General features: G+C 38.4%; 1 protein-coding gene across 6 annotated transcripts in view; it reads left to right on the forward strand.

Annotated features, from left to right (window-relative positions):
- The window catches only part of SREK1 (splicing regulatory glutamic acid and lysine rich protein 1), a 36,599-nt gene extending 18,017 nt beyond the window's left edge, over window positions 1–18,582 (forward strand). For 5 of the 6 annotated variants that reach the window (XM_054808894.1, XM_054808896.1, XM_054808899.1 and 2 more), the window contains 10 exons: window positions 97–212; window positions 1,576–1,740; window positions 2,773–2,951; window positions 3,561–3,691; window positions 5,170–5,284; window positions 10,251–10,370; window positions 12,691–13,248; window positions 14,500–14,595; window positions 15,059–15,194; window positions 16,262–18,582. In XM_054808894.1, coding sequence (XP_054664869.1) covers window positions 97–212; window positions 1,576–1,740; window positions 2,773–2,951; window positions 3,561–3,691; window positions 5,170–5,284; window positions 10,251–10,370; window positions 12,691–13,248; window positions 14,500–14,595; window positions 15,059–15,194; window positions 16,262–16,414 — 1,769 coding nt within the window. In that variant the 3' untranslated portion in view covers window positions 16,415–18,582. The remainder of the gene's footprint in view (window positions 1–96; window positions 213–1,575; window positions 1,741–2,772; window positions 2,952–3,560; window positions 3,692–5,169; window positions 5,285–10,250; window positions 10,371–12,690; window positions 13,249–14,499; window positions 14,596–15,058; window positions 15,195–16,261) is intronic. The other variant, XM_054808895.1, reaches the window with a different exon arrangement.
- The last annotated feature ends 4,240 nt before the right edge of the window (window positions 18,583–22,822 follow it).

The following is a 22,822-nucleotide window of genomic DNA, read 5'->3' on the forward strand; positions in this document are numbered from 1 at the left end:
TACATTTTTAAATGCAAGGGTAATTGTAAAATCATAGAAAGAGTAACATCTCTGTAGTGTTCCAACTCTGTGTAATGCTTTCATTTTCTTCTTCAGGTAAAATCCCAGATGAAGCCAAAGCCCTTTCTCTATTGGCGCCTGCTCCTACTATGACAAGCCTGATGCCTGGTGCAGGGTTGCTTCCTATACCTACACCAACCCCTTTGACTACAGTAAGTAAAATTCAGTCACTGTTTGATATCTAGTTTCCTCTATACTCAGCAGCCTTTTCTGTGTTCAGAGAACAAGAACTACCTGATCCATGGATGTTGTCCTCTTGTATCCTACATCAGTGAGGGTTTAGCTGTGGTGCCTCTTTTGAAGGTGGATCACAAGATGTCTGTGTACTGCCTTTCCTGGGGTTTTCTTTCACATTATTATTTTGCAAAATATTGCGTGAATAGTGATTTTGGTTGTGTCCATTTTAATTGTTGTCCTTCGCTAGACCCATTAATTTGGTCCAGTGGCAGTGCTATCCACCCCCTAAAAATTTGTTAAAACATAATAGTTAGATTGATACAGTTCTTGGGAATATTAAAATGCTTTTATTTGATATCTCTACAACAGGGCTTTGGACTATTTGCCTAACCATGTTTTCACTACAAAAAGCGTAGGAGTTAGCTGCTGCTACTTCTGCTCAGTTCCTTTTTGCCTCTGTAAGCCTTTCTTAGCATCAGCAGGCTGCTGTGACCTATTCAGGGAAAATTTCAGGTTAAGTAGTTTTCTGTTAAATAAAAAAAAAAATTACTGGTGGCTTGTTGAGAATTTGTCACACTTGTAGAAAATCTGTTTGCTGGAAAGGGAGTTGCTTTTTGAGTGCAGAAAATAAAATTCAAACCAGGAACTCAGTAGAGCAATTTAGTAGTGATTTTTAAGTGACCTTTTTCTATAACATTCCCCAGAAGAGATTACAATTCCCAGTTCCAAAAATGAGAGCTGTATTGTCCTCATTCTCTAGGAAGTGACTGTGTTTGTAGGGGAAGAACTTAGACTTAATATCCTTCGCATTTCAACTGTAATCAGTCTCACCTTATGTGATGTGTTTGTCCAAAAGGTACCTTATCTGTCCCTTTTTATGTTCCCTATTGTAGAACAAAAGGCCCTGTGCACTGCAGATTCCCTTCTTCCCTTGCTGGGCAAGCACTCAACAGTTCCTCACCTACTCCTAATACTTATTGTGGCAAAAAAATAAGAATATTAGCAGTATCTGAAGGCATCTCACTCAATTTGATTGACTGTAAGCATTAGAAACTCAAGTCTATATGTTTTCTGATTGATACAGTGCATCCCTGGCCAGACCTCTTTGATAAGATGTTAACTGATAGCCCACAGAAAATTTTAACTATAGAAGGTTATTTATGGGTAGATTTTTATTCTTTAAAAAAAGTGCTCAACTGGGACCTTAAAGTTTAAATTATTGCCTATATTAATTAGATTTATTTTTACAGAAACAGAGAAGGCAGGCAAGTATTAACAAGTGAAGTATCTCCCACCAGTGCTTGGTTGCAAAGCGTATTCTGTCTTTGTGTTTTCCAGCTTGGTGTTTCACTTGGCACTTTGGGGGCTATACCAGCAGCAGCATTGGACCCTAATATTACGGCACTGGGAGAAATACCCCAGCCTCCAATTATGGGGAATGTGGATCCATCCAAAATCGATGAAATCAGACGAACAGTCTATGTTGGAAACTTGAATTCCCAGGTAGCTTTTTTTGGTGTAATGGAATGCTAATGGGAGGTATAGAATTGTAATTTATGAATTCTGATCTTGTTAAAGAGTTTTCGTTAGTTGATGATAACAGGAATTTAAATGAAAAAAATACTCTTTTTGGTTACTAGTCATATTTCAAATTTTGAATGCTCCTGTGCCAATGAGATCAGACCAGACTGTGGAATTCCTTCTGGACAGATACCAGAGAAATCACACTGTAGCTGAGTTCAAGAAACATACTTATGATTGAGTGTGTGTTGATGAAATGTCCAGCTGGGTTGTGTTAGCTGAGCAATGCCTCAGAAGTCATGAGATCATGGTGGCTGTCCCCCCCAACACTGTGCAGTTGCATAACTACAGTAAGATGGAATGTTGTGTCCTAGTGGAATTTGCAAAATTAGCATAAATACCTTGAGTTTCTCTAACAGGAGAAGTTAGGTCTGTCAGAAACTTGTTTTTTCAGCAATTGATCAAATTAATTGGAAAACTATTTGCTTTTGACTGATGCTAATGTAAGTATTTTATTTTGGGGGGATTTTCACTGCCAAAGTACCTACTAGAGTGTAAAAGTACTATTGATCACGATAAAATAAAACAAGCTGGAAGCTAGTAAAAAAAACAGATAAAAGCTAAATCTTGTAATATTGTTTGGATTTGGGGTTTTTTTAATTGATCAAAATTCATAGAGGATAGCTTGGGCACAGGTGTCTAAGGAAATTCCTCATGAGTTATTTCAAACAAGTTGCCTGAAAAGTGCATAATCCTATATAAAGGCTTTTTTAACCTAGATGTAGGACTTCAGGGCTTTTGGTTGCACTATTTTAAATTATAGTATATCCTTTAGATTAATGGAAAAAAAAAAACCCTGTCTGTCTTAAAGTATAACATTACCAAAGTCATGTCACCAGTGTAAAAACGATGAGAGATCTTTCCAAAATCTGTAGCTCTTAGATTACCTGTTGTATTGGATAAGTGGTTTTCATTATATATTCTACTTCAGCTGAGCTCTTCGACTCTTTCTAGACTACAACAGCAGATCAGCTGCTTGAATTCTTTAAGCAAGTTGGAGAAGTCAAATTTGTGCGAATGGCAGGGGATGAGACACAACCAACACGATTTGCTTTTGTGGAATTTGCAGACCAAAATTCTGTACCTCGAGCTCTTGCCTTTAATGGAGTTATGTTTGGAGACAGGCCACTGAAGTAAGAAATTAATTATCCATATTACTATTGAATGAGAGATTTCTTTGTGTCCTTATACGTTTATGACTCTGATGTGCAGGAAACTGCTGTGATGAATATTTTTTCAATATAAAGACCTATTGTTAGCAAACTGGAACATTTTTATGAACTCCAGTTTCAAGGTTCGGCATAACTTTCTCTGAGAAGAATATAGATGGCATTGAGTAAAATGTATTTATATTTAATCTTGAGGTAGTGGAAGCCATAATAGTGAAGGAATCTGCAAAGTCTTTAGTACTAATTAAGCTTTCTGTATGATGTATGTGTAATTAGTGGGCCTTCATGTAGAGATTGGCTCTGAAAAAGAGAAGTAGATTCCTAGACTTCTACTAGAAAATATTTTAACACAGAAACATTGTGCTGCATTTACTTAAAAGTTGTAAGATTTGAAAGCAATAACATACATTTCAGGTACTTAGAAAAAATGCGTGTTAAGACAAATCTGTAGTTTTGCTGAACTTTGAATTTTTTTGTCGTACATTGAAGTTGAGGTGTTTTCTGTTCTTCATTGTTTTTCATTTTCCCTTTCAAGTGTTGGGCAGTTAAAGGTTTTATTTTTCCTTAATTTAGAATAAATCACTCCAATAATGCGATAGTGAAGCCTCCTGAAATGACACCACAGGCTGCTGCCAAGGAACTGGAAGAAGTGATGAAGAGAGTAAGGGAAGCCCAGTCATTCATATCTGCTGCTATTGAGCCAGGTGGGTATATTATGTTCATTCCCTAACAGACACGTTCTATGTGTACCTTGGCACACACTTTTAAGAACATTTTCAAACACATTTTCAAAGGTGAACAATATGTGGTGGGAAAAGAAGAAAGTAATCAAAACTGTATTGAGGCAACAAGGCAGTGGAATGAAACTGACTTTTTATTTCATTATGTTTTATTTTCAGATGCATGCTCCCTGAATTTTCAAAAATACAAAGTTAATACTAAATGCCTGATGTTGGTGCTTTTTAAGTTCAAAGTACTTAGAAAGTTTTAAAAGAAAATGCTTTATATTTTGTTTTGTTCTCCTCTAGCACCCATTAATGCCTTAGTTTCATGATCAGAGGGAGCTAGTATGGTTCTGAAAGCAGTAATATTGTGCTTTCCTTATCTGCAGCAGATTAATTTTATCCCCGTGCTATGCTGTTTTTCATGCTGTCTCAAGACTGCATCTTCATAGCAAATAGGATCAGAGAATGAATCAGAGATAAAACCTAACATATTGTAAAAGACTTTTTGTCATCCAGATTGGTTTCCTGATCCCTGTTAACACTGAGATACCAGGTCAGGGAGGAAGGTGTTGATGGGTTGAGAGGTTAGACAGATATTTCAGTGTTGAATTGTGCTGACTTAAACTGATTGCAAAACCACAGCATAAAAAACTTCCCAACTTGTTAATCTTGCAGTTGAGATCCTCCTTTTCATCAGTGAGATTTTGTCATTCTTCTTACTAAAAAACCCAGACATTGTCTTATGTAGGTTAGATAGTGTTAGATAGTCTTGAGGGGTCTTTTGGGGGGGATGGGTGAGTATTTCCTGTTGTTTTTTAGGGTTGGAAGAAAAATAGCTCTAATATTTCCTCAATGTTAAGCAGCAGAATAACAGTCTTTTAGAGTCTGAACCAAAGTCTGGTGAGGTCACTGTTCGGGTTTCTGTTGACTTTCGGCCTTTGGATCAAACTTTTCACCCTGTTCTCTCCATCCCTTTCTCCCACAAAACAATGTTTGAGGAATAAAACTTTAAGATTTGCACAGTGGTTGGAATGTCTAGAAGCATAGAAAGTACTAATTACTATTTACATTTATGCTTGTTTTCAAAATTATGCCCTCTAAATCTGCTCTACTCTTCTCAGATTATTTAAAAAAAAGGAATGTAATTAAATTAAATAGTAGACCAAGAGGAGAACATGTTGTGATCTTGTGCATTGTGGCAGCAACATAAATCCCATTCCTAATAGAGCTAGCTGTTTATAATTATCTGGTTTATGTGTACTGCTGCAGGATGGCTGCACTCAACGAGTATATGCAATGACTTTCTTGGATGTTTCTGAAGGATATTTGCAAAGAAGGAAGATGTGCAAAGAGTAGGCCCCTTGCACTATATGTGGTACATTCCACTTGTGCCAGATTGTTAACTGGGATCTTTAAATGTTCTGAGCTTACACTGCAAAGTGGTTTTTTCCTCTCAGAGTCTGGAAAGAGCAGTGAAAGAAAAGGCGGTCGATCTCGTTCCCATTCTCGTTCAGAATCCAGGTCTAGCTCAAAATCCCGATCTAGAAGGAAAAGATCACACTCAAAACACAGGTGGGTACAGTTTTTATTTTGGACTAAGAGATCATAGTGGGATTTTTTGAGCAGTGGTGGTTACTGAGAGTTCTTACTGAGATATAAAACAAGTATCCCTGTAGAGAAGATTAGTAACTTACACTGAGCAGATCAGAGTAACCAGGAGCTTTGTCTCTGAACAGATGCTCTTTTCTCTCTAAATGCTAAATGTTTTCAGGATTTCTTTCAGTTAAAACACACGAGAAGGCACTTTTTGTGCCATATAGCATAACCATTTCTGCGGTTTGATGGTACATTTTGTGCCATATGGTATAATACCATTCTATGACCCGCATTTTAAAAAGTAGTAGTTACCTGTATGTTGTGAATCAAACATGTAGTTTACTATTCACACCCTGAACAGATAGGCTGGCTGGTTTTGCTTGTTTTCATCAAAGTTAATCCTTCATTAATTTGGGTGATTCTTACTGTAACACCATCGATGTGGCATATAGCAATTGCAGCAGTGATGACATACAATGGCAGGCTTATTTAGCAATTAACATCATACAATTAAATCATTGGCTATTCTCACCCAAAATCAAATCCCCCTGAGGTACACATCAGACTCCCCCATCCTTCTGCATCACCCACCACGTGCACCCAGGTCCTTGAGCAAAAGCAGTCTCGCAGATGGGTTTGCCTTTGCCTGAAGTAGGGCTAACCCAAACTGTCTTCCCCAGCATATTCTGCATGTGCACTATGGGGACTTTATCCCCTTCTACAGTATGTGGAAGTTTTGACTGGGCGGAGCCAGCTCGATTGGTAGACCCCCTAGTGTTAACTAACCAGGTGGCCTCTGCTGAATGTGTGTCCCAGTGTTTGAGGGTCCCACCACCCATTGCTGTCAGTGTAGTCTTTAACAGCCCATTGTATCGTTCGGTTTTCCCAGCGGCTGGTGCACGGTGGGGAATGTGATAACACCCCCTCAGTGCCATGCTCCTTGGCCCAGGTGTCTGTGAGGTTGTTTTGGAAATAAGTCCTGTTGTCTGACTCAGTTCTTCCGGGGGTGCCATGTCACCATAGGACTTGTTTTTCAAGGCCCAGGACAGTGTTCTGGGCAGTGGCATGGGACACAAGGTTTGTTTCCAGCTATCTGGTGGTTGCTTCCACCATTGTACACACATGACACTTGCCTTGTTGGGTTTGTGGGAGTGTGATGTAATCAATCTGCCTGGCCTCTCTGTATTTATCTTTCAGCCATTGTCCTCCATACCACAGAGGCTTTAACCACTTGGGTTGCTTGATTGCAGCACGTTTCACATTCATGGGTAACCTGTGCAATAATGTCCATGGCCAAGTCCACCCCTCAGTCACAAGCCCATCTATATGTTGCATCTTTTCCTTGATGGCCTGAGGTGTCATGGGCCCAGCAAGCTATAAATAATTCACTCTTATTTTGCCAGTCCAAATCCACCTGAGCCACTTCAGTCTTAGCACTGCTGGTTGTTTTGATGTTCCTCAGTGGCCCGACTCTTGGGTACGTGGGCATCTACGTGACGTACTTTTACAACCAGCTTCTCTGGCTTCATCTTGCCACAATGGAGCAGCCCAGAGCCAGTTGCTCTGCTTCTATTGCTGTACCCCACAGGGCATTTGTCACCATCCATGAGTCAGTATAGAGGTAGAGCATTGGCCACGTTTCTCAGTCAGCGATGTCTAAAGCCAGCTGGATGGCTTTCACTTCTGCAGACTGGTTCAGTTCACCTTCTCCTTCAGCAGTTTCTGCAACTTGTCATACAGTGGCCTTCCACCTCCGATGCTTTCCCACAATGCAACAGGACCCATCAGTGAACAGGGCATATTGCTTCTGATTTTCTGGCAGTTCATTATACAGTGGAGCCTCTTCTGCACGCATTGCTACCTCCTCTGGTGACATTATGAAATCTTTGCTTTCCTGGGTGACTGGGGTTTCCTATTCGAGCCCGCTGTGTGATCAGTGCAACCCACTTACTCTATGTGGCATCAGTTGCATGATGTGTAGAGGGGACCCTCCCTTTGAATGTCCAGCCCAGCAGTGGCAGTCAGGGTGCCAGGAAGAGCTGTGCTTCAGTACCAACCACCTCTGAAACGGCTCAAACCCCTTCATATGTCGCCAGTATCTCTTTTTCAGTTGGAGTATAGAGGGCCTTGCATCCTCTGTATTCCCAACTCCAAAACCCCAGGGGTCGACCTTGAGTCTCCCCTGGTGCTTTCTGCCAGAGACTCCAGGTAAGGCCATTCTCCTCGGCTGCGGCGTACAATGCATTTGTAACATTTGGTCCTGCCCCTACTGGCCTAAGGGCTACTGCATGGACTGTTTCCTGTTTAATTTGTCCAAAGGCTTGCCATTGCTCAGGGCACTATTTGAAATCGCTTTTCTTTGGGGTCACTTGATAGAGCTTACAATCAGACTGTAATTTGGAATATGCATTCCCCAGAAACCCACAATGCCTAAGAAAGCTTGCGTTTCCTTTTTGTTAGTTGGTGGAGACATAGCTGCTATTTTGTTGATCACATCCATTGGGATCTGATAACGCCCATCTTGCCGTTTTATTCTTAAAAACTGGATCTCTTGTTCAGGTCCCTTGACCTTATTTTGGTTTATGGCAAAACCAGCTTTCAGAAGGTTTTGGACTATGTTCTTTCCTTTCTCAGAGGCTTCTTCTGCCACATACGATGATGTCATCAAGGTATTGCAGGTGCTCTGGAGCTTCACCCTGTTCTACTGCAGTCTGGATCAGTCCATCGCAAATGGTGGGACTGTGTTTCCACTCTGGGGCTGTCGATTCCAGGTGTACTGGACGCCCGTCCAGGTGAAGGCAAACTGTGGCCTGCACTCTGCCACCAAAGGGATTGAGAAAAACGTATTCACATTATCAGTTGTGGTGTACCACTTGGCTACCTTTGACTCCAGTTCCTTTTGAAGTTCCAGCATGTCTGCCAATGCATTGGTGGTGTGACTTCATTCAGGCCACAATAGTCTACAGTCAGTCTCCACCCTCCATTAGACTTTCACACTGGTCATATGGGACTGTTGAAGGGTGAGCGAGTTCTGCTGATCACTCCCTGGCTCTCCAGTTGACAAATCAGGTTATGGATGGGAATCAGTGAGTCTGGATTGGTGGTGATATTGCCACCAGTGCACTGTTGTGGTAGCGATTGGCACCTGTTGTTCTTCGACCCTCAGCAACCCCACAACAGAAGGGTCCAACTAGAGACCGGACAAGGTAGACAGCTGTTTAATTTCCTCCAGCACCAAGGCATCTGTGCCAGAAGCCCACAGATACCTTTTTGGGTCCTTGAAATACCCTCTCCTGAGGGAGTCTGTGCCAAGGATGCACAGAGTCTCTGGGCCAGTCACAATGGGGTACTTCTGCCACTTATTCCTAGTTAGACTTACTTAAGCCTCCAGTACAGTCAACTGTTGGGATCCCCCTGTCACACCAGAAATACGGATGGGTTCTGCCCCTTCATGGCTTGATGGCATTAGGGTACATTGTGCACCAGCGTCCACTAGAGCCTTGTACTCTTGTGGATCTGATGTGCCAGAGCATCGGATCCACACAGCCCAATAGGTTGTCCCATTCCTCCACAAGGATGGAGGCAGAGCCCCTCTAATCCTGCTTACCATGTTCGCTACTTGTAAAAATGACTTAGAAGTCCCTTCAAGAGGATCATAAGTACACTCAGGCCTTCCGCTCGATCTGGGAAGCTGCCTGCTGGAAACCGAAGTGGCATTTTTCCTTTCAGATATTCTGTCACTTTATCAGGGTCCTGTAGTTGTTTGGAAGTCAAGTTCCAAACTTCTGGAGGTAAGAATTCTCTAGATACCTGCCCATATTCTCCCACATGCCATGCCACCCATAACTATCCAGCCTTGGGGCAGATCTCTGGGTGGTATTCGTAAAAAAAAATTTTTTGTAACCCTAAACAAGGCCTAAAACACATTCAGGAGACATAGCAATAGGAGCATGCTGGTTTGAACATCGCAAGGAGATTCAAAATCCTCAAAAGCTGCAGTGACCAGCCTGAAGAAAAAGGGGAGGTGAAAGAGCAGGATAAAGTATTCCCCCCATCTTCCCCATAGATTGGGTGTGATTATTAATCAATTTGGAGAGATGTCAGCCAAGGTACGAGCATGACAGCAATGCCACATACAAGTACCAGCTTAAGTTCATCATGTTATTGTATCATAAGTTGATACCACACAGTACAGTAAAATGAGAATCTGGACCCCTCTCCCAGAGGTGATAAGCAGCACCACAGGGAATATGTACAGCAAGTACAGGCTTACATACCACTGCCATGTGACAAACAACACAGCATTGTGACCAGCAACTAACTAATTTAAAACATCCCGTAGTTATCATCACTGTTTTCAGCACAAATTGAAAACATAACCCTTGTACTAGCTACTATGATGAAAAGTAACTCTATCCCAGTGAAAACCAGCACAACATGTTACCTAATGACATTGGATATTTTTGGATGCCATTAGATAACATGTTGTGCTTTTTAATACAAGAAGTATCATTTGCTGACCAGTTAAAGCCATCGTCCTTCAGTGACTAAGACTACAATTAAGTGACTGGGCCTGGAAAAGAAACAAAATGTGACTAATTATTTTTTACAAGCTGCTAGAAATTGTCTGTAGTATTTATGCACTGTAATTTACTAAGGACAGCTATCCTAATATGACATGAATTTATATTTTCCAGAATGTTCATGGAGGTTATTATGAAACGTAGGTATTACTTAAATGGTGCATTGTTTCAAAGGAGGACGTGTGCACCTGGTGAAGTGTAAAGTATCCATATTTGCAGAAACGTTGGTAGGCATTATATTACTGAGGTGTAACTCTTCATATAATTTTATGTAGTGAGGCAAGATTTATGGTTTTTATGTTGGTTGACCAATGAAATTTCAATATTAAAATATTTTTCTTCTGGTCCTGTTCATATAGAAGTAGATCTGGCAACAGATCACTCTCAAGACACAAGGACAGACGCAGATCCAGAAGTCCCCTGAAAAAACGGTCTAGATCTAGGGAAAGGCGGAAATCAAGAAGTCGCTCTCGTTCTCGGTGAGTTATGTTCCAAAGAAGTGATACTGTTTTTAGCACGTAGTACAGAGTTTTTGGAAAAAAAAAAAAAATCTTAACAAACATTTTAGGTGATGGTAAAGGGTGGAATCTCTAAATGCATTAGCCTATCCCTAGGCTTTGTCTCTGGGACAAAATAATAGAAAGTAAATTTTAATGCCGAGTGTATTGTGTTTGGCTGGGGTAGAGTTAATTTTCTTCAAGTAACTCTTACGGTGCCTGTGCAGCTTAAGCCATGACACTGAGCTACCTAAACTTAGATAGTCTAGTCTACATTTATACCAACATACAAGCTGGCTGAAAATAGGTAACTTTGATTGCCAGACTTTAGCCAATAGATTAGGAGTGTTCTGTATAGCCTGTGCAACCCACAAAACAGTGGATGATGCTTGTTTGATCTGTATCTGGTGAGAAGGTTGAATTCAGGCTGAACTTGATGCTTCGTTCTGAGAACACGTACAAAGTTTCTGTTTATGACCTTTTACTTTTGCCTTTGGCTATCTCATATTGGCCATACACTGCTGTGGGCACAAATGTGTGTGTCTGTTATATGGCATATTTGCATTTCAGGATATAATACATCTCGATTTTACCTAGTCTATTAATTTTTAAGTCTGATCATCTAATTATTGAACTTTGAAATTCCAACAAGATAAGAACATAATTTTCTGAGGGATGAAGTAGTGAATATTCACAAAACAAAAGTGTCTATGAAAGTAGCTTCATGAATAGAAGTCTTGGTACTTTTCTTTCTGTTTCATCTCTGTAATTCCCCTGTTTCATTTAAGAGGAGCTTCATACTTAGGTTGTGCAGTTGCCTCTTGTTTTTTGAGGAAAGAAGTTTTGTGGGAAAGAGAACTACAGATTTGTGGACCTCAGTGGAAACAGGAGTAGCCTACATAGCTAGCTGGGCTTTATTGATGGATCCTTCGGATTCTCTGTTGCTGTTGTCTGAGCTTCTTGACATATCTGCTCACTGGAAGGGGCAAGTCCAATGAAATCTCTGTGATAAATTAACTGGAAGGCACTTCTTAGGTCATTGTGAGACTCTTCACTGTTGCAGGGGTTGTGTACTGTTTCATCTTTATGATCCTACATTCCTTCTCTGAGACTTCTAAAGAAGTATTTACCAAAACCTGATGGGAACCAAAGTTGTCAGGTCACAGAGCATACAACAGCCTACTATTTATTAGCAGTTGAGAAGAAGGTACTGCTAAACACTTCTTCTGTTGAAGAAAGGTGGGGGCTGTGCTTATAGGACCTTTCATGTGTAAAGGAGCCTCTTTGAGAATCTTTAAAAATCCTAGAATAGGTACCCATACCAATAGACACAGCAACTTCTGTCAATCTCATTCTCTAGGACATGTAAAGACCTGCTAATCAATTTCACCTCTTGTGCTTTCTTCTGTTTCTCATTTTCATATGTCTTAGAGACAGTTCTAGGACTCATGTGTCTCTCTGCTAGAAAGATGGAGTCTTGCACTTTCAAATAATCTCATACCAAAATGTGATCTTCCAGCCAAAGCTGTTAATTAGTCAATTTTTGTTTGGCTTGACAACTAGAACAACATTTGGAATTTTTCTCACTGTTCTTCTTTTTATGAACATGTATCATTCTGCCTGTCCCAAAGAAGCTGACTTGTTCTGTTATCCTTGCTTCTGTTTTTACTGTATTAACAATTTTTCAATAATTTTTTAATTCCTAATGACGTTACAGATGATTGAATTGTCTTGGTTGAGTTTTGACCTTACATTTGCCTTTTGAGGGAATTTGGTGAAATATTATCCCTGTCTTTTTTTCTTGCTGGACTTCCAAGCCGTTCCAGAGTATCTGTGTGAGAGAACACTGTAGAATAAAGACTTCTGTCACTCAGTTGTCATTATTCATGTAGGGGTGGTTAATCTGCAGTCCATTTTATGTAGACGCACTTTTAGTAAAGAGTGGATTTACAGATGGTAGAGTTTGTCTTGCTCCTGACAAAATGTAGAAAATTTATGTATGTATAACAACATAACTGTGAGTTGAAGAGACATAGTCTCATAGTGTAATAACGTTGCTCTGAAGATCACAGTTTGATTTGATTTTGGCCTCCCCTTCTCCAAGGTTTCCAAATTTCTCCTAGGTGTATAACCTTTCCCTTGTTGTGGACAGGGGTGGAAAACTGAAATCTTGAATAATTACTGTTTTTCAACAGAGATGTATACTTTATCTTGAGCAATTAACATATGTTAAAGAGTTAGTTGTCATTTTAATTGGCAAGTTCAAAGGTGAGATAATTGATTTGTGTTTGACTTTTCACAGGGACAAGAAAAGAGACAAAGAAAAGGTCAAGGAAAAAGAAAAGGCCAAAGAAAAGGAGAAAGAGAGAGACCGAGACAAGGAGAAGGAGAGAGACCGAGACAGAGACAAGGACAGGGAAAGAGAGCGAGATAAAGAGAGAAACAGGGAGAAGGACAAGGAGAAGGACAGGGAAAGAGATAAAGAGCGAAACAAAGATCGAGAGAGAGTCAGAGACAAGGACAGGGATAGGGACAGGGACAAGGATAAGGACAAAGATCGGGACAGAGACAAGGACAGGGAAAAGGAGAAGGATAAGGAGAAGGAAAAAGACAGGGAAGAGGCAGACCAGAACAAGGAAAAAGAAGATACTGAGAAAGAAGGAGAGAAGGATAGAGAGAAGATCAAGGACAAGGAGGGAGATAAGGACAAAGGAGGGGACAAAGAAAAGGAAAAAGATGGGGATAAGGAGAAGGAGCGAGAAAGAGAAAAAGAGAGAGATGATAAAAAGAAGAAAGAGAAGAGATCCAGAACACCCCCAAGAAGCTATAGCTCTTCAAGAAGATCTCGTAGCTCCAGCAGGTTTGTTTAGAAATTTTTCATGCTTTTTTTTGACTTGTCAGCTCAGTGAGGCACCATCCTAGCTTTATGTGTCAATATCGCCATGTCTCTTACTAATTAAATTTGTATTATTTCAGTTTTGCAGATTTTCCTATAAAGTAAAATCTATTACAAAGAGCTCTGTATGATGTCTGATAGAACATAGTTTCTTATTGGGCTGCTGGTGCTTGCCTTTCACATAACTGTATAGTATAGTCCTTGAGGACAGTAAGTAGATGATTCTTGTGCCATTTCTTTCCATTGGAGCCATCCAAAAGCTCTGATAAAGTGACATCACACATCATCTTTGTCCTGATGAAAGTCTGAGTCAGTGTTACATAGTTCCTTGGTTACTTACATACAGTGTTGGTCTCTAGATCTTACAAATAGTTGGGTGATAGCACTTGTCATGCTTCAGCTGGATGGATGAACAGCAGGAAGCAAGCATGTTACTTTTCTGGCTAGCCACTGGACACGTAAATGTATCTCATGGAGTTCAACAACGAGAAGGGCCAAGTCCTTCACCTGGGCAGGAATAACTTTGTACAGCATGGGGGCCGACTGGCTGGAAGGCTGGCTGGCAGAAAAGGACCTGGGGGTCCTTGCAGACAAGAAGGCCAGCAGTATGCTGAGCTGCATTAGGCAGTGTTGTGAGCAGGTCAAGGAAAGTGAATCTTTCCCTCTCCTCAGCACTGGTGAGGCCACATCTGGAATCCTGTGCCCAGTTCTGCTAGCTCATTCATTTAGGAATTAAATTTCAGTCAGGCTGAACTGAAATTACAGTGATCTTCATGTTGTAATGCTACATTTTGAGTATTGTATTTCTCAAATTATGCCTTTTGTCTTAAAGTGGCTCTTCGTTCAATTGGATTCTTTTCCTGCTTGAAGAAAATCTTAATACAGGATTAGTGAATTAGTGTGTTTCCATTGTTATCAGGTACAAGTACGAGCATGAGAGGATAAACAAAAAACTAAAATCTGAAAGGGCACAACCATTTTTTTCCAACTTCCAGTCTCCCCTTTCCCACCAAACTGAAACATGCAATTTTTTTTTTTTTTTGGTTTGTACAGTTCATATGTTGTTGGGGACATATATGTTAAATATATATATATGTTAAATTCAGGGATATTTACTTAGTTGTTGTGTCAGATCATTTTAAGAGCTTTCTGTTTTTATCTGGTTCCTGAGTTAATTTTTACTTTTTTATGATCTTGAATTTCTTGGTCCTGTAGAGAAAAGCGTAAAAGGAAGAGTAGAAGTCCCTCCAAGTCTCCTAAACCATCCAAAACAACAAAAAGAAAGTCTTCACGAACTCCTTCTCCAAGAAGGTCAGTTTGATGTAAACATAAAAGTTAATGAGCAGTAAAGGAGGAAGAATTTAGTATTTTAAATGTTTTACTACCTTTGCACTAATCATCTCAGATGATTTCAGTTGGTCAGCATGATTCAGTTGTAATTTAAAACCAAACAAAACCAAAAATCTTCATGGATTGAGCTTTCAACTAGAGACTTTCAAATCTGTCAACAATGCAGATTTGCTTCAAATCAATAAAAGCCCTTCATCAGATACAGATTAATTTGGTTTTCTCTTTGTAAATACCATGTGTACTGAACACATGCATTCTTTATCCCTCTTCAGTCAAAAAATTCCCTTGTCTTTATGAAATGGGTGTTACGTTTTGGGGAGGTTTTTTGAAAACCTACAGATGAGAATTTAGTTTGCCATTAAATGGTTTGAAGGTTGTTGCTGTTGGATCAAATTCTGATTTGAGGAAAAATTTTCTTAAACAGAAATAAGAAAGAAAAAAAAAGAGAAAGAGATACAAATAATGAAAGAAGAGAAAGAGAACGCTCCACCTCCAAGAAAAAAAGTAGTAAAGAAAAAGAGGGAAAGGAGAAATCTGACAAAAGCACCACTACTTTGAAGGTAAGCTGTGTGGCCAAGTGATAAGCAGAGTGAAGCAGTGCTAGTAGAGCCGTTATTGAAATTCCCTCCCTTTTATTTCTTTTCCTCCTCCCTTTTTCTCCTGTTTTCCTTACCTAATTTCTACCATTGGTGTTTAGCTCTTGCCAGTTGCAGACCTATAGTTGGTGTTGGTGGGCCAGTTTGATAGGTCTCTGTGTTTGAACTTCCTGGATCTATAGGAGCTTGCGTGAATAGGTTATGGAAACACTTTGTTTTGGTTTCTCTTTCCTGTTCTGTGCTGTATGTTAGGACTTGGCTGGCTGCCTACCTGTATGAGCAGGCAGGAAGCAGACTGTGTAACTAAGGAGCAGTGTTCAGGGACACCTTGGCTGTCAAGCTGAAAAGATTACTTTTTAAATAAACTCTTCATTTCAGCCTCTCTCTGGTTGCTTTGGTCTTGGTCTGCATATCGGACTCTGCAGGAGTAAAGTTGAAGAGTTGGGGAAGACTGGTATGGGATTTTCCCCTGCAAAATAGAAGGTGGTGTGCTTAAGAAAAGAAACATCTTAAAATTTTTTAATCTTAGAGTTTGAAGTGCTGCATGCCTTTAAAGAGTAGTTTGTTGTACTGAGAATTATTCAACTGTTATAAAACAGCTGGTTTAAGTGACTCTGTCCACATGCTTAAATAATTATCTTACCCAAGAACTCTCTTAAATTGCATCAGATACCTGACTAAAATATGAAAGAAAAAAATTAATCCTATTTTATGTAGAAAATATGGTGAAATCTTAATTTCTGGAGCTGTATCTCATAGGTTCCATGATGCTGCTTGTCCTTTTTTTTCTGAATATTGGTGATAAAGACAGATCACTTTATGGTAATGTCTTAGATGATGAGTTGTTACGGGTGCCTAACTTCACCCAACTGAAAAGCAATTTTTTAATAAGATTCTTAAATAAGAACTTAATGAGACAAGATAGGCATGTAAAAAATCGAGACAATAAAAATACCAAGAGTTGGTTGGAAGTCACATCCTAGAATGCTAAGAATATGATTTTTTTTGTAAAATAATTTTATCTTTGGTAGGACAAAGATCACACTAAAGAGGATCAGAATTCAGAAACTGACAAGGAAGTAGACAACAGAGATGCACAAAGGACAGATGAAGTCAAGCTACAACAGAATGGGAACTGTCAACCAAATGAAGAAAACCTCTCAATTAAAGTGGAAGAGGTTTAAAGCAAAGAATGGACCTCTTATTCAACCCAAAGCTTTTTATTTCCCAGAATGAGGAAGAAAATGTCAAAGCAATCAACCTAAACGTGTTGATAGTACTAGTAGCTCTTCTGATTCTTGTGATAGCTTTGTTGTCTTCTTGCTGTAAAGCAAGAGAGCACGGACCAGTAGTTATACCATGAAAAGGCAGATGCCATCAGAACTATTCATCTCTGAAAATCCATGCATTTCCATGATGGCTGTACTTATTTGTAAAATGATTTATGTTAAGTTTTGCCATAAGCTGTTACAAATAAGTAGAAACTGAAAGATGTAAACCTGTACTACCCCAAAAAAGCTAAAGATATGCATTGAAGGTTGTTTAAAATAATGCTTGTTGACGAATTTTGTATTGTTTTACCTTGTGGGTTAAAAAAATCCACAAAAACTTCAATGTGTAATGTTTGATGTGCTTGGAAATGGTGCATAAATATACACTTTCTTTTGTTGTAAATGACAACTGTAGGGAAAGGGATTTTAAACATAAACACAGTTTTACGGTTCTTACGTTAAATACCCACTGACGAGTATGTTTTTCATTTGCTCACTGCTTGAACTTCTTGGGGTTTATTATTTAAAAGAATTTCTTACTAATATCCCTAAAATTATTATTTCTTTTTAAGTATTTGAACAATGCATGCTGTTTTTCTGTTCCTAAAAGGAGCATTGCCATGTTATAGATAATAGGTTAGCTTACTGGGTTCTTTTGGGGTTGTTTTGTTGTTTTCTTTCTTCCTTCCAGAAGTGAGCACATCTGTACAATATTATCAGAACTTACAGCTTTGTTTTGAGCCGTACTGCAGTGTGTCTGATCAGCTGCAAATAGTACAGGTGCCATTATGAAAATATTTTTTTCTTATTTGTTTAAAAAATATGGGAGCACAAGCAGAAGCTTTAGTGCCTTCTTAAAATGTGGTATTTTCTAGAAATGTATATGTGCTGTTACTCATTTTCAGCTAAATCTTACATGATCTCTATTGCTATTTTGCCACCACCATACTGCAGACAAGAATGCAAGTGATTTGTCAGAACAGTTGTTTGATTCACTTGTTAAAATACTAAAGCTCCATTTTTACTTTTATTTTTTATTTTTAGAAGAGATTTATAGATGAAAGCAAAGATGCAATTTGGGGACCACCACTGTACAAAAGTAGTAGCTGAATACAAAGCATTTTCTGATCACCTGCATCAGAGCCCTTTAGACATTTAATCTACATTTGAATGGCCTTAATTGTTACCTCTCCATCATCTTCTCTGATACCTGTTGGGTGATATAAAAAGAATTGTATGCAAAGAATTGGGGATAAATAATTTGGGGAAGAAAGTTTTAATTTACATAGGAGTTATGTGGTAGAGGTTCTTTTTCCATTCTTTGGGGAGAAAGCATGTAAGAATGACAAAGCAAATATTTTTGTCGAGGTAAAACATGGCTTGTGTTCTCTGAACTAGTTTAATCAGTTACATGAGATTTCTTAAGAGTCATACCTTTAAACCTTACTTATACCTAAAATCGAGTAGATTATTTTTAATACAACTTAATACAATCAAATGACTTAATTGCCTTACCTCATAGTAAGAGTTACTTCTTTCAGTTAGAAACCCCACAAAACTTAATAGCCTATTAGCTATTTGCTTTCATTTTTTTTTCTTTTCCTTTACACAGTTAATTGTTCCGGGGGCGGGGGGGGGGGGGGGGGGGGGGAGCAATATTACAGGGAATTAAAAATTTGCCCAATTCCTAAGGTAATGAAACCCAGTTTGATTGTGAAGCTGCTTAATCACTCTTCATTTTCGGTAGGATTTAATGTTCTTGCCACTGTGTACATTTAAAACTATAGAAAATGCTTTACCATGTAAAGTATAGACAGTCATTTTTGTGATGTTTAAGCCACATGCTGTTGGCTGATAAACAGCTTATTCTGATAAAAGAATGACAAATCTGTATGCTTACAGGAAGACTGTGAAGGATTGTGTCTTGCAACAACAGCTGTCTTATTTATGATGTGTAAGTAGCATAGAGCAAAGAGATTGTTTGTATACTTGTTATCTTTGGTACCATTTCACTAATAAAATTAAGTATTTTAGAGGGAAGTTTCTGCTGGTACAAACTTATTAAAGGAATATTTTTAGCTGATCTGGTCTTACTCACACAGCTTCTTTGATTTGAAATATGGATACCAGTGAAAATATAAATGTATTCTTAATAATATCTTTGAAAAGCTAAGTTTCTCCCTTAGGAGGAATTAGAATTCTTGCAGTGTGTCATGTTTCAGCTGATAGTAGTTTGATTTCTTGAGTTTCGTTATCCTGAAATTACAATAGCTCTATTACATATCACTTACAGAATATGTAAAAGATTGTGTACAGTTAGCTAAGAAACATGGTTTTGGAAATTAATAGTTAAGGATGGCAGCCTTACTAGCTAACTTATCACGTGTAAATCCATATGCAGCATGTTGTTATATTGTATGTGAATTAGTGGTTCCCTTATAAAAAAGGTTTTTTTAAAAGACAACCCCCAAGCAACCAAAAAGAACCAGTCGCCAAACATATTTCTTCCCCACCTCAAGTCATATTTTCTTAGAAGTGCTGTATTTTCTGGTTTTGCTTTGTAAATACTGTGTGGATCTGTGAGGTAGTTAAGTTCTGTCTGTTCATATTAGGTGTTTTACAGTTCCCCTTTTCCTAAAAAGCCAGTACTGGAAAACCATTATTCTGTAAAATGTCTATCTCTGCAGAAAGGAGCTCGTTTTTAAACCAGTGGTGTAGCACAGTAATGAAGTTCCTGCTCACTCCAACAGGATTGTGTGCATCATCCATTAAATGTCTCCATCTTCCACTGGAAGTCCATTGCCTTCATTGTTAACAAGTTTGCATGCTGAGCTGCCATGTCACATTGTTTGGTTTTGCACTTTATAGATGGGATTAAACTGAGTGGAGGTTTTGAAAACAGTGTATGTAGTTCATGATAGCTGTAGTTCATGTCTCTTAATTTGAGTCAGCCTTTATTTGAAAATGTTGTGACTTGTAATTGCTCAGAAAAGCGTTGGTTTTGCTAAGACCACATATGCATAAGCTTCCATTAGTGACCACAACAGTGTTTCTGGATAACAGATAAGATTTTAATTTGGATTTTGAAAGAAGACAGCAGCAGAAGACAACTGCTGGTTGTCAGACAGGATTCCAACCTCAAAATAGAGGTGGCTATGACTATTTGACTATATTGACAATTTGATTATGTTGACTTCATCGAAGTCAATAGATTTACACAGGTGTGAGGGATGAAATTTTGTTTGCAAACACTGATAGTATGGTATGTAAAGAATATTGGTTTTCATATTTCAGAATTAGAACTAAGAGGGGAGAAAGCACTTCAAAACTAGAAACATCTGAAGAATACCTGAGAAATAGGTGAGATGTCGGTTCTGCCTACTCATTAGTCACCTCATTTTTTTGATGGAAATTTCAGATAGGTACATCTGAACTAGGTTTACAGAAGATGGCTAACAGCAGCAACCTATGCACAGCTTGCATTCTGAAATGAGCTGTGTGATGCTTGAGTGTGTTTGCTGCAAAGAAGGTAAATTCTGTAGTCTGTGGCATGCTTTGCATTGCTTGCTAGTGTTGTCTGGCCCAGTTACATCTACAGCAATACCTGAAATACTTTGAAACTCTGCAAATCCATTAGGTACATGGTAGCTTCTCTGTGTTGCCCTTGCTCGTACTGGTATTTTGGAATAGCTATGGGATTTGGGGATTTCTGTGATTTTCTTTTGGTCTAAGGAAGAGATAATAAGTAAAGGCTGCTTTGTATGATACAAATTATTGTATACTTCATACCCGTCCTTATTACTATTATTTTTTTCATTCACATATATGACCATCGCAAGCAGTAATGCCATAGTGATGTGTGTAGCTTCTACTTTTGGGTCTGAAGCATCTCTGCATCACTGTCTTTTTGTTAGTTTGTAATGAAGAAAGGCAAGAGTTCATTTATTTTCATTTTGCTAGCCATTCACTTACAGGGAAAAAAAAACCAGACAAAAATAATTTTGAATTTTGTAAATGTTAGTGTGAAAACTGCATTATAACAGTGAAATAATCTTAAAGACTGACTTCTGAACAATGACTTGCAGAACTGGGGCATATTATTGGTCCCTACTGCCACTTGGCGGTACTTTCAGTTTTATAACAATCAATGACTGCCTTTGGTGTCACCGTAATTTTAAAAGTGAGAATTGGACTTAGTGACACAAATATTGAGATCTGTAAATGGCTAAAATAATGTTGATCAATAGGCACTCAGTTCAGAGGGATGTAGTTTTCTCACCAGAGATTGGAGTGTGGACAGTTGAAATTTGTAGATGCCATTTAGTGTTATTACCTAAAGAGATTCTAAAACTTAATTTTGTTTGCTAATGTGTAAACAGAAAGAAAGGTTTTCAGCCTGTACTTTAGGTTTATTTTTATATGTTGAAAAGTGTAATTAAAGTAATACCAAAACCTAAAAGCACTGTACAAAAGGATTTTTTTTTTTTTAGGTAAGAGAAATATACTTTCAATTATGTTTAATTTTAAACTTTTTAAAAATGCCTTTACATGCAGTGGATTTTGTTTGTTCGTTTGAATTCAAGAATGCTTCATTTGTAGGTAAATCCTATTGCAGGATCTGAGCACATTAGTATGGGGATTTCTTCTGTATTCTCTTCAATACGAAACAGCTCAATAAACTTGACAATATGTGGAGGCAGCCACTTTCCCCCTAGATTGAGGAAATACAGCTCTAACACTTCAGTTCTGTAGTAAGTAAATACTACAGTTGAGAAGCTAGCTACAATCTTCAGTTTTCACAATGTTTTCTGAAACTGAGCTCTTACAGTCTAAGAGGGCAATTTTTATTACTTTTTAAAATTGTCATAACAGTTTAATGATTGTTGAGCTTAATACAGGAGAACATGGACAGCAAAAATGAGTTTTTAGCTGTTTATATATTTTCTGCTGGAAAGTTTCAGCTTTTTTCAATGTTACAGTTTTTACGTTAATCTAGTGCCAAATTTGACACAAGACTAGAGGTTTTTGGTGTACAAAGTATGTTCCATACTAATCTTGTTAATGAAATATTCTCCCATTGAAAAGGTTACATGTGTCTTTTTTGACCTGAAAGACTTACCAGCAATGGTAAAAGCATCATTTCATCTTCCCTTCGCTCAGTCCTTGATGTCATTAATGGGGCTGCCAGTTATGTAGCTTTCTTAGAAGTTGTTGCTCTACTCAATAAAACCTTAGTGCAAAGATTTAGAATGACTGCTGCACTGATGAGTAAATCATGGGCCACTTAGAAATTGCTACTTCATAAATACATCATTTTCATAATAATTTAATCAAAGGAATGAGTGATCTGGAAACATCAAGAGAGTAATTTGAAATGTACAGTTCATGTAGTCTATCAGTAGATCCTTTCTGGCATTTTCCCCACTGATACAGGAGCTATGATTAATTTGTTACACACAGCATCTATCACAGTCTGGGTTCAGATATACCTGGGGAACCTAAGCACTACAGCAGCAAAAATATTATTTCCCTTCTCTAAGTTTCATATTTCTGGTAATAAAGTAGGTCCTCTAAGTTTAATAACCAAACTTGTTCCATGTTGGTAGAGTATATTTTTGCATTAATGAAGCAACTATGAAATAGTACAAGTAAAGAAATGTCAAATGCTGCTATTATGTTGTTGTTATTTTTGTAAATAAACAGTGTCACAAAGTTGTAATGGTGTCATAAACTCACTTCCACTAAATTTGGATGAGATACAGCAAATAGCTGTGAAGTAATTCTCTCTCTTTTTCTCTCTCTGTTTTTTGTGGGGTTTTTTGTGGTTGGTTGGTGGTGGTGGGGTGGGGGTGTTGGTGTATGTGGGGTTTTTGTTTTGTTTCGGGTTTTGGAGATTTTTGTAACTAAATCTGTTGGACTGATACTGACAAGAGTATTACAGGAAAGGTGGTGAAGCATTAAGTAATTGTATCATCACTATTTAGTTCAGAAGAGGCTTATGAATCCCTTGGCTGAGCAGGGGATTTTCTTCTTCAGAGAAAACTACCATAGTTTGACCAGGGAGAGCTTGTCACTTTTAAACAGTAAGTTAATAAATACGGCTGTATAGAAGGGTATGTCAAAATTCCTTTTTTTTAAAAAGTAGGATCAGGAGTTCATGCAGAGCTTCTGACATTAAAAGTACATGTCAATTTATTGTCATGGATATTTTCATATTAAAATTCACTTTGCAGTGCCTCGGCTTCTCTATGGTTTGTATAATGTGTAAGAATCTAAATAAACAGCAATGATTAAGGAGCAAAAGTTTGAGATATGCTTCTC

Source organism: Grus americana, chromosome Z (assembly GCF_028858705.1).
Source record: "Grus americana isolate bGruAme1 chromosome Z, bGruAme1.mat, whole genome shotgun sequence".
NCBI classification, from domain to species: Eukaryota; Metazoa; Chordata; class Aves; order Gruiformes; family Gruidae; genus Grus; species Grus americana.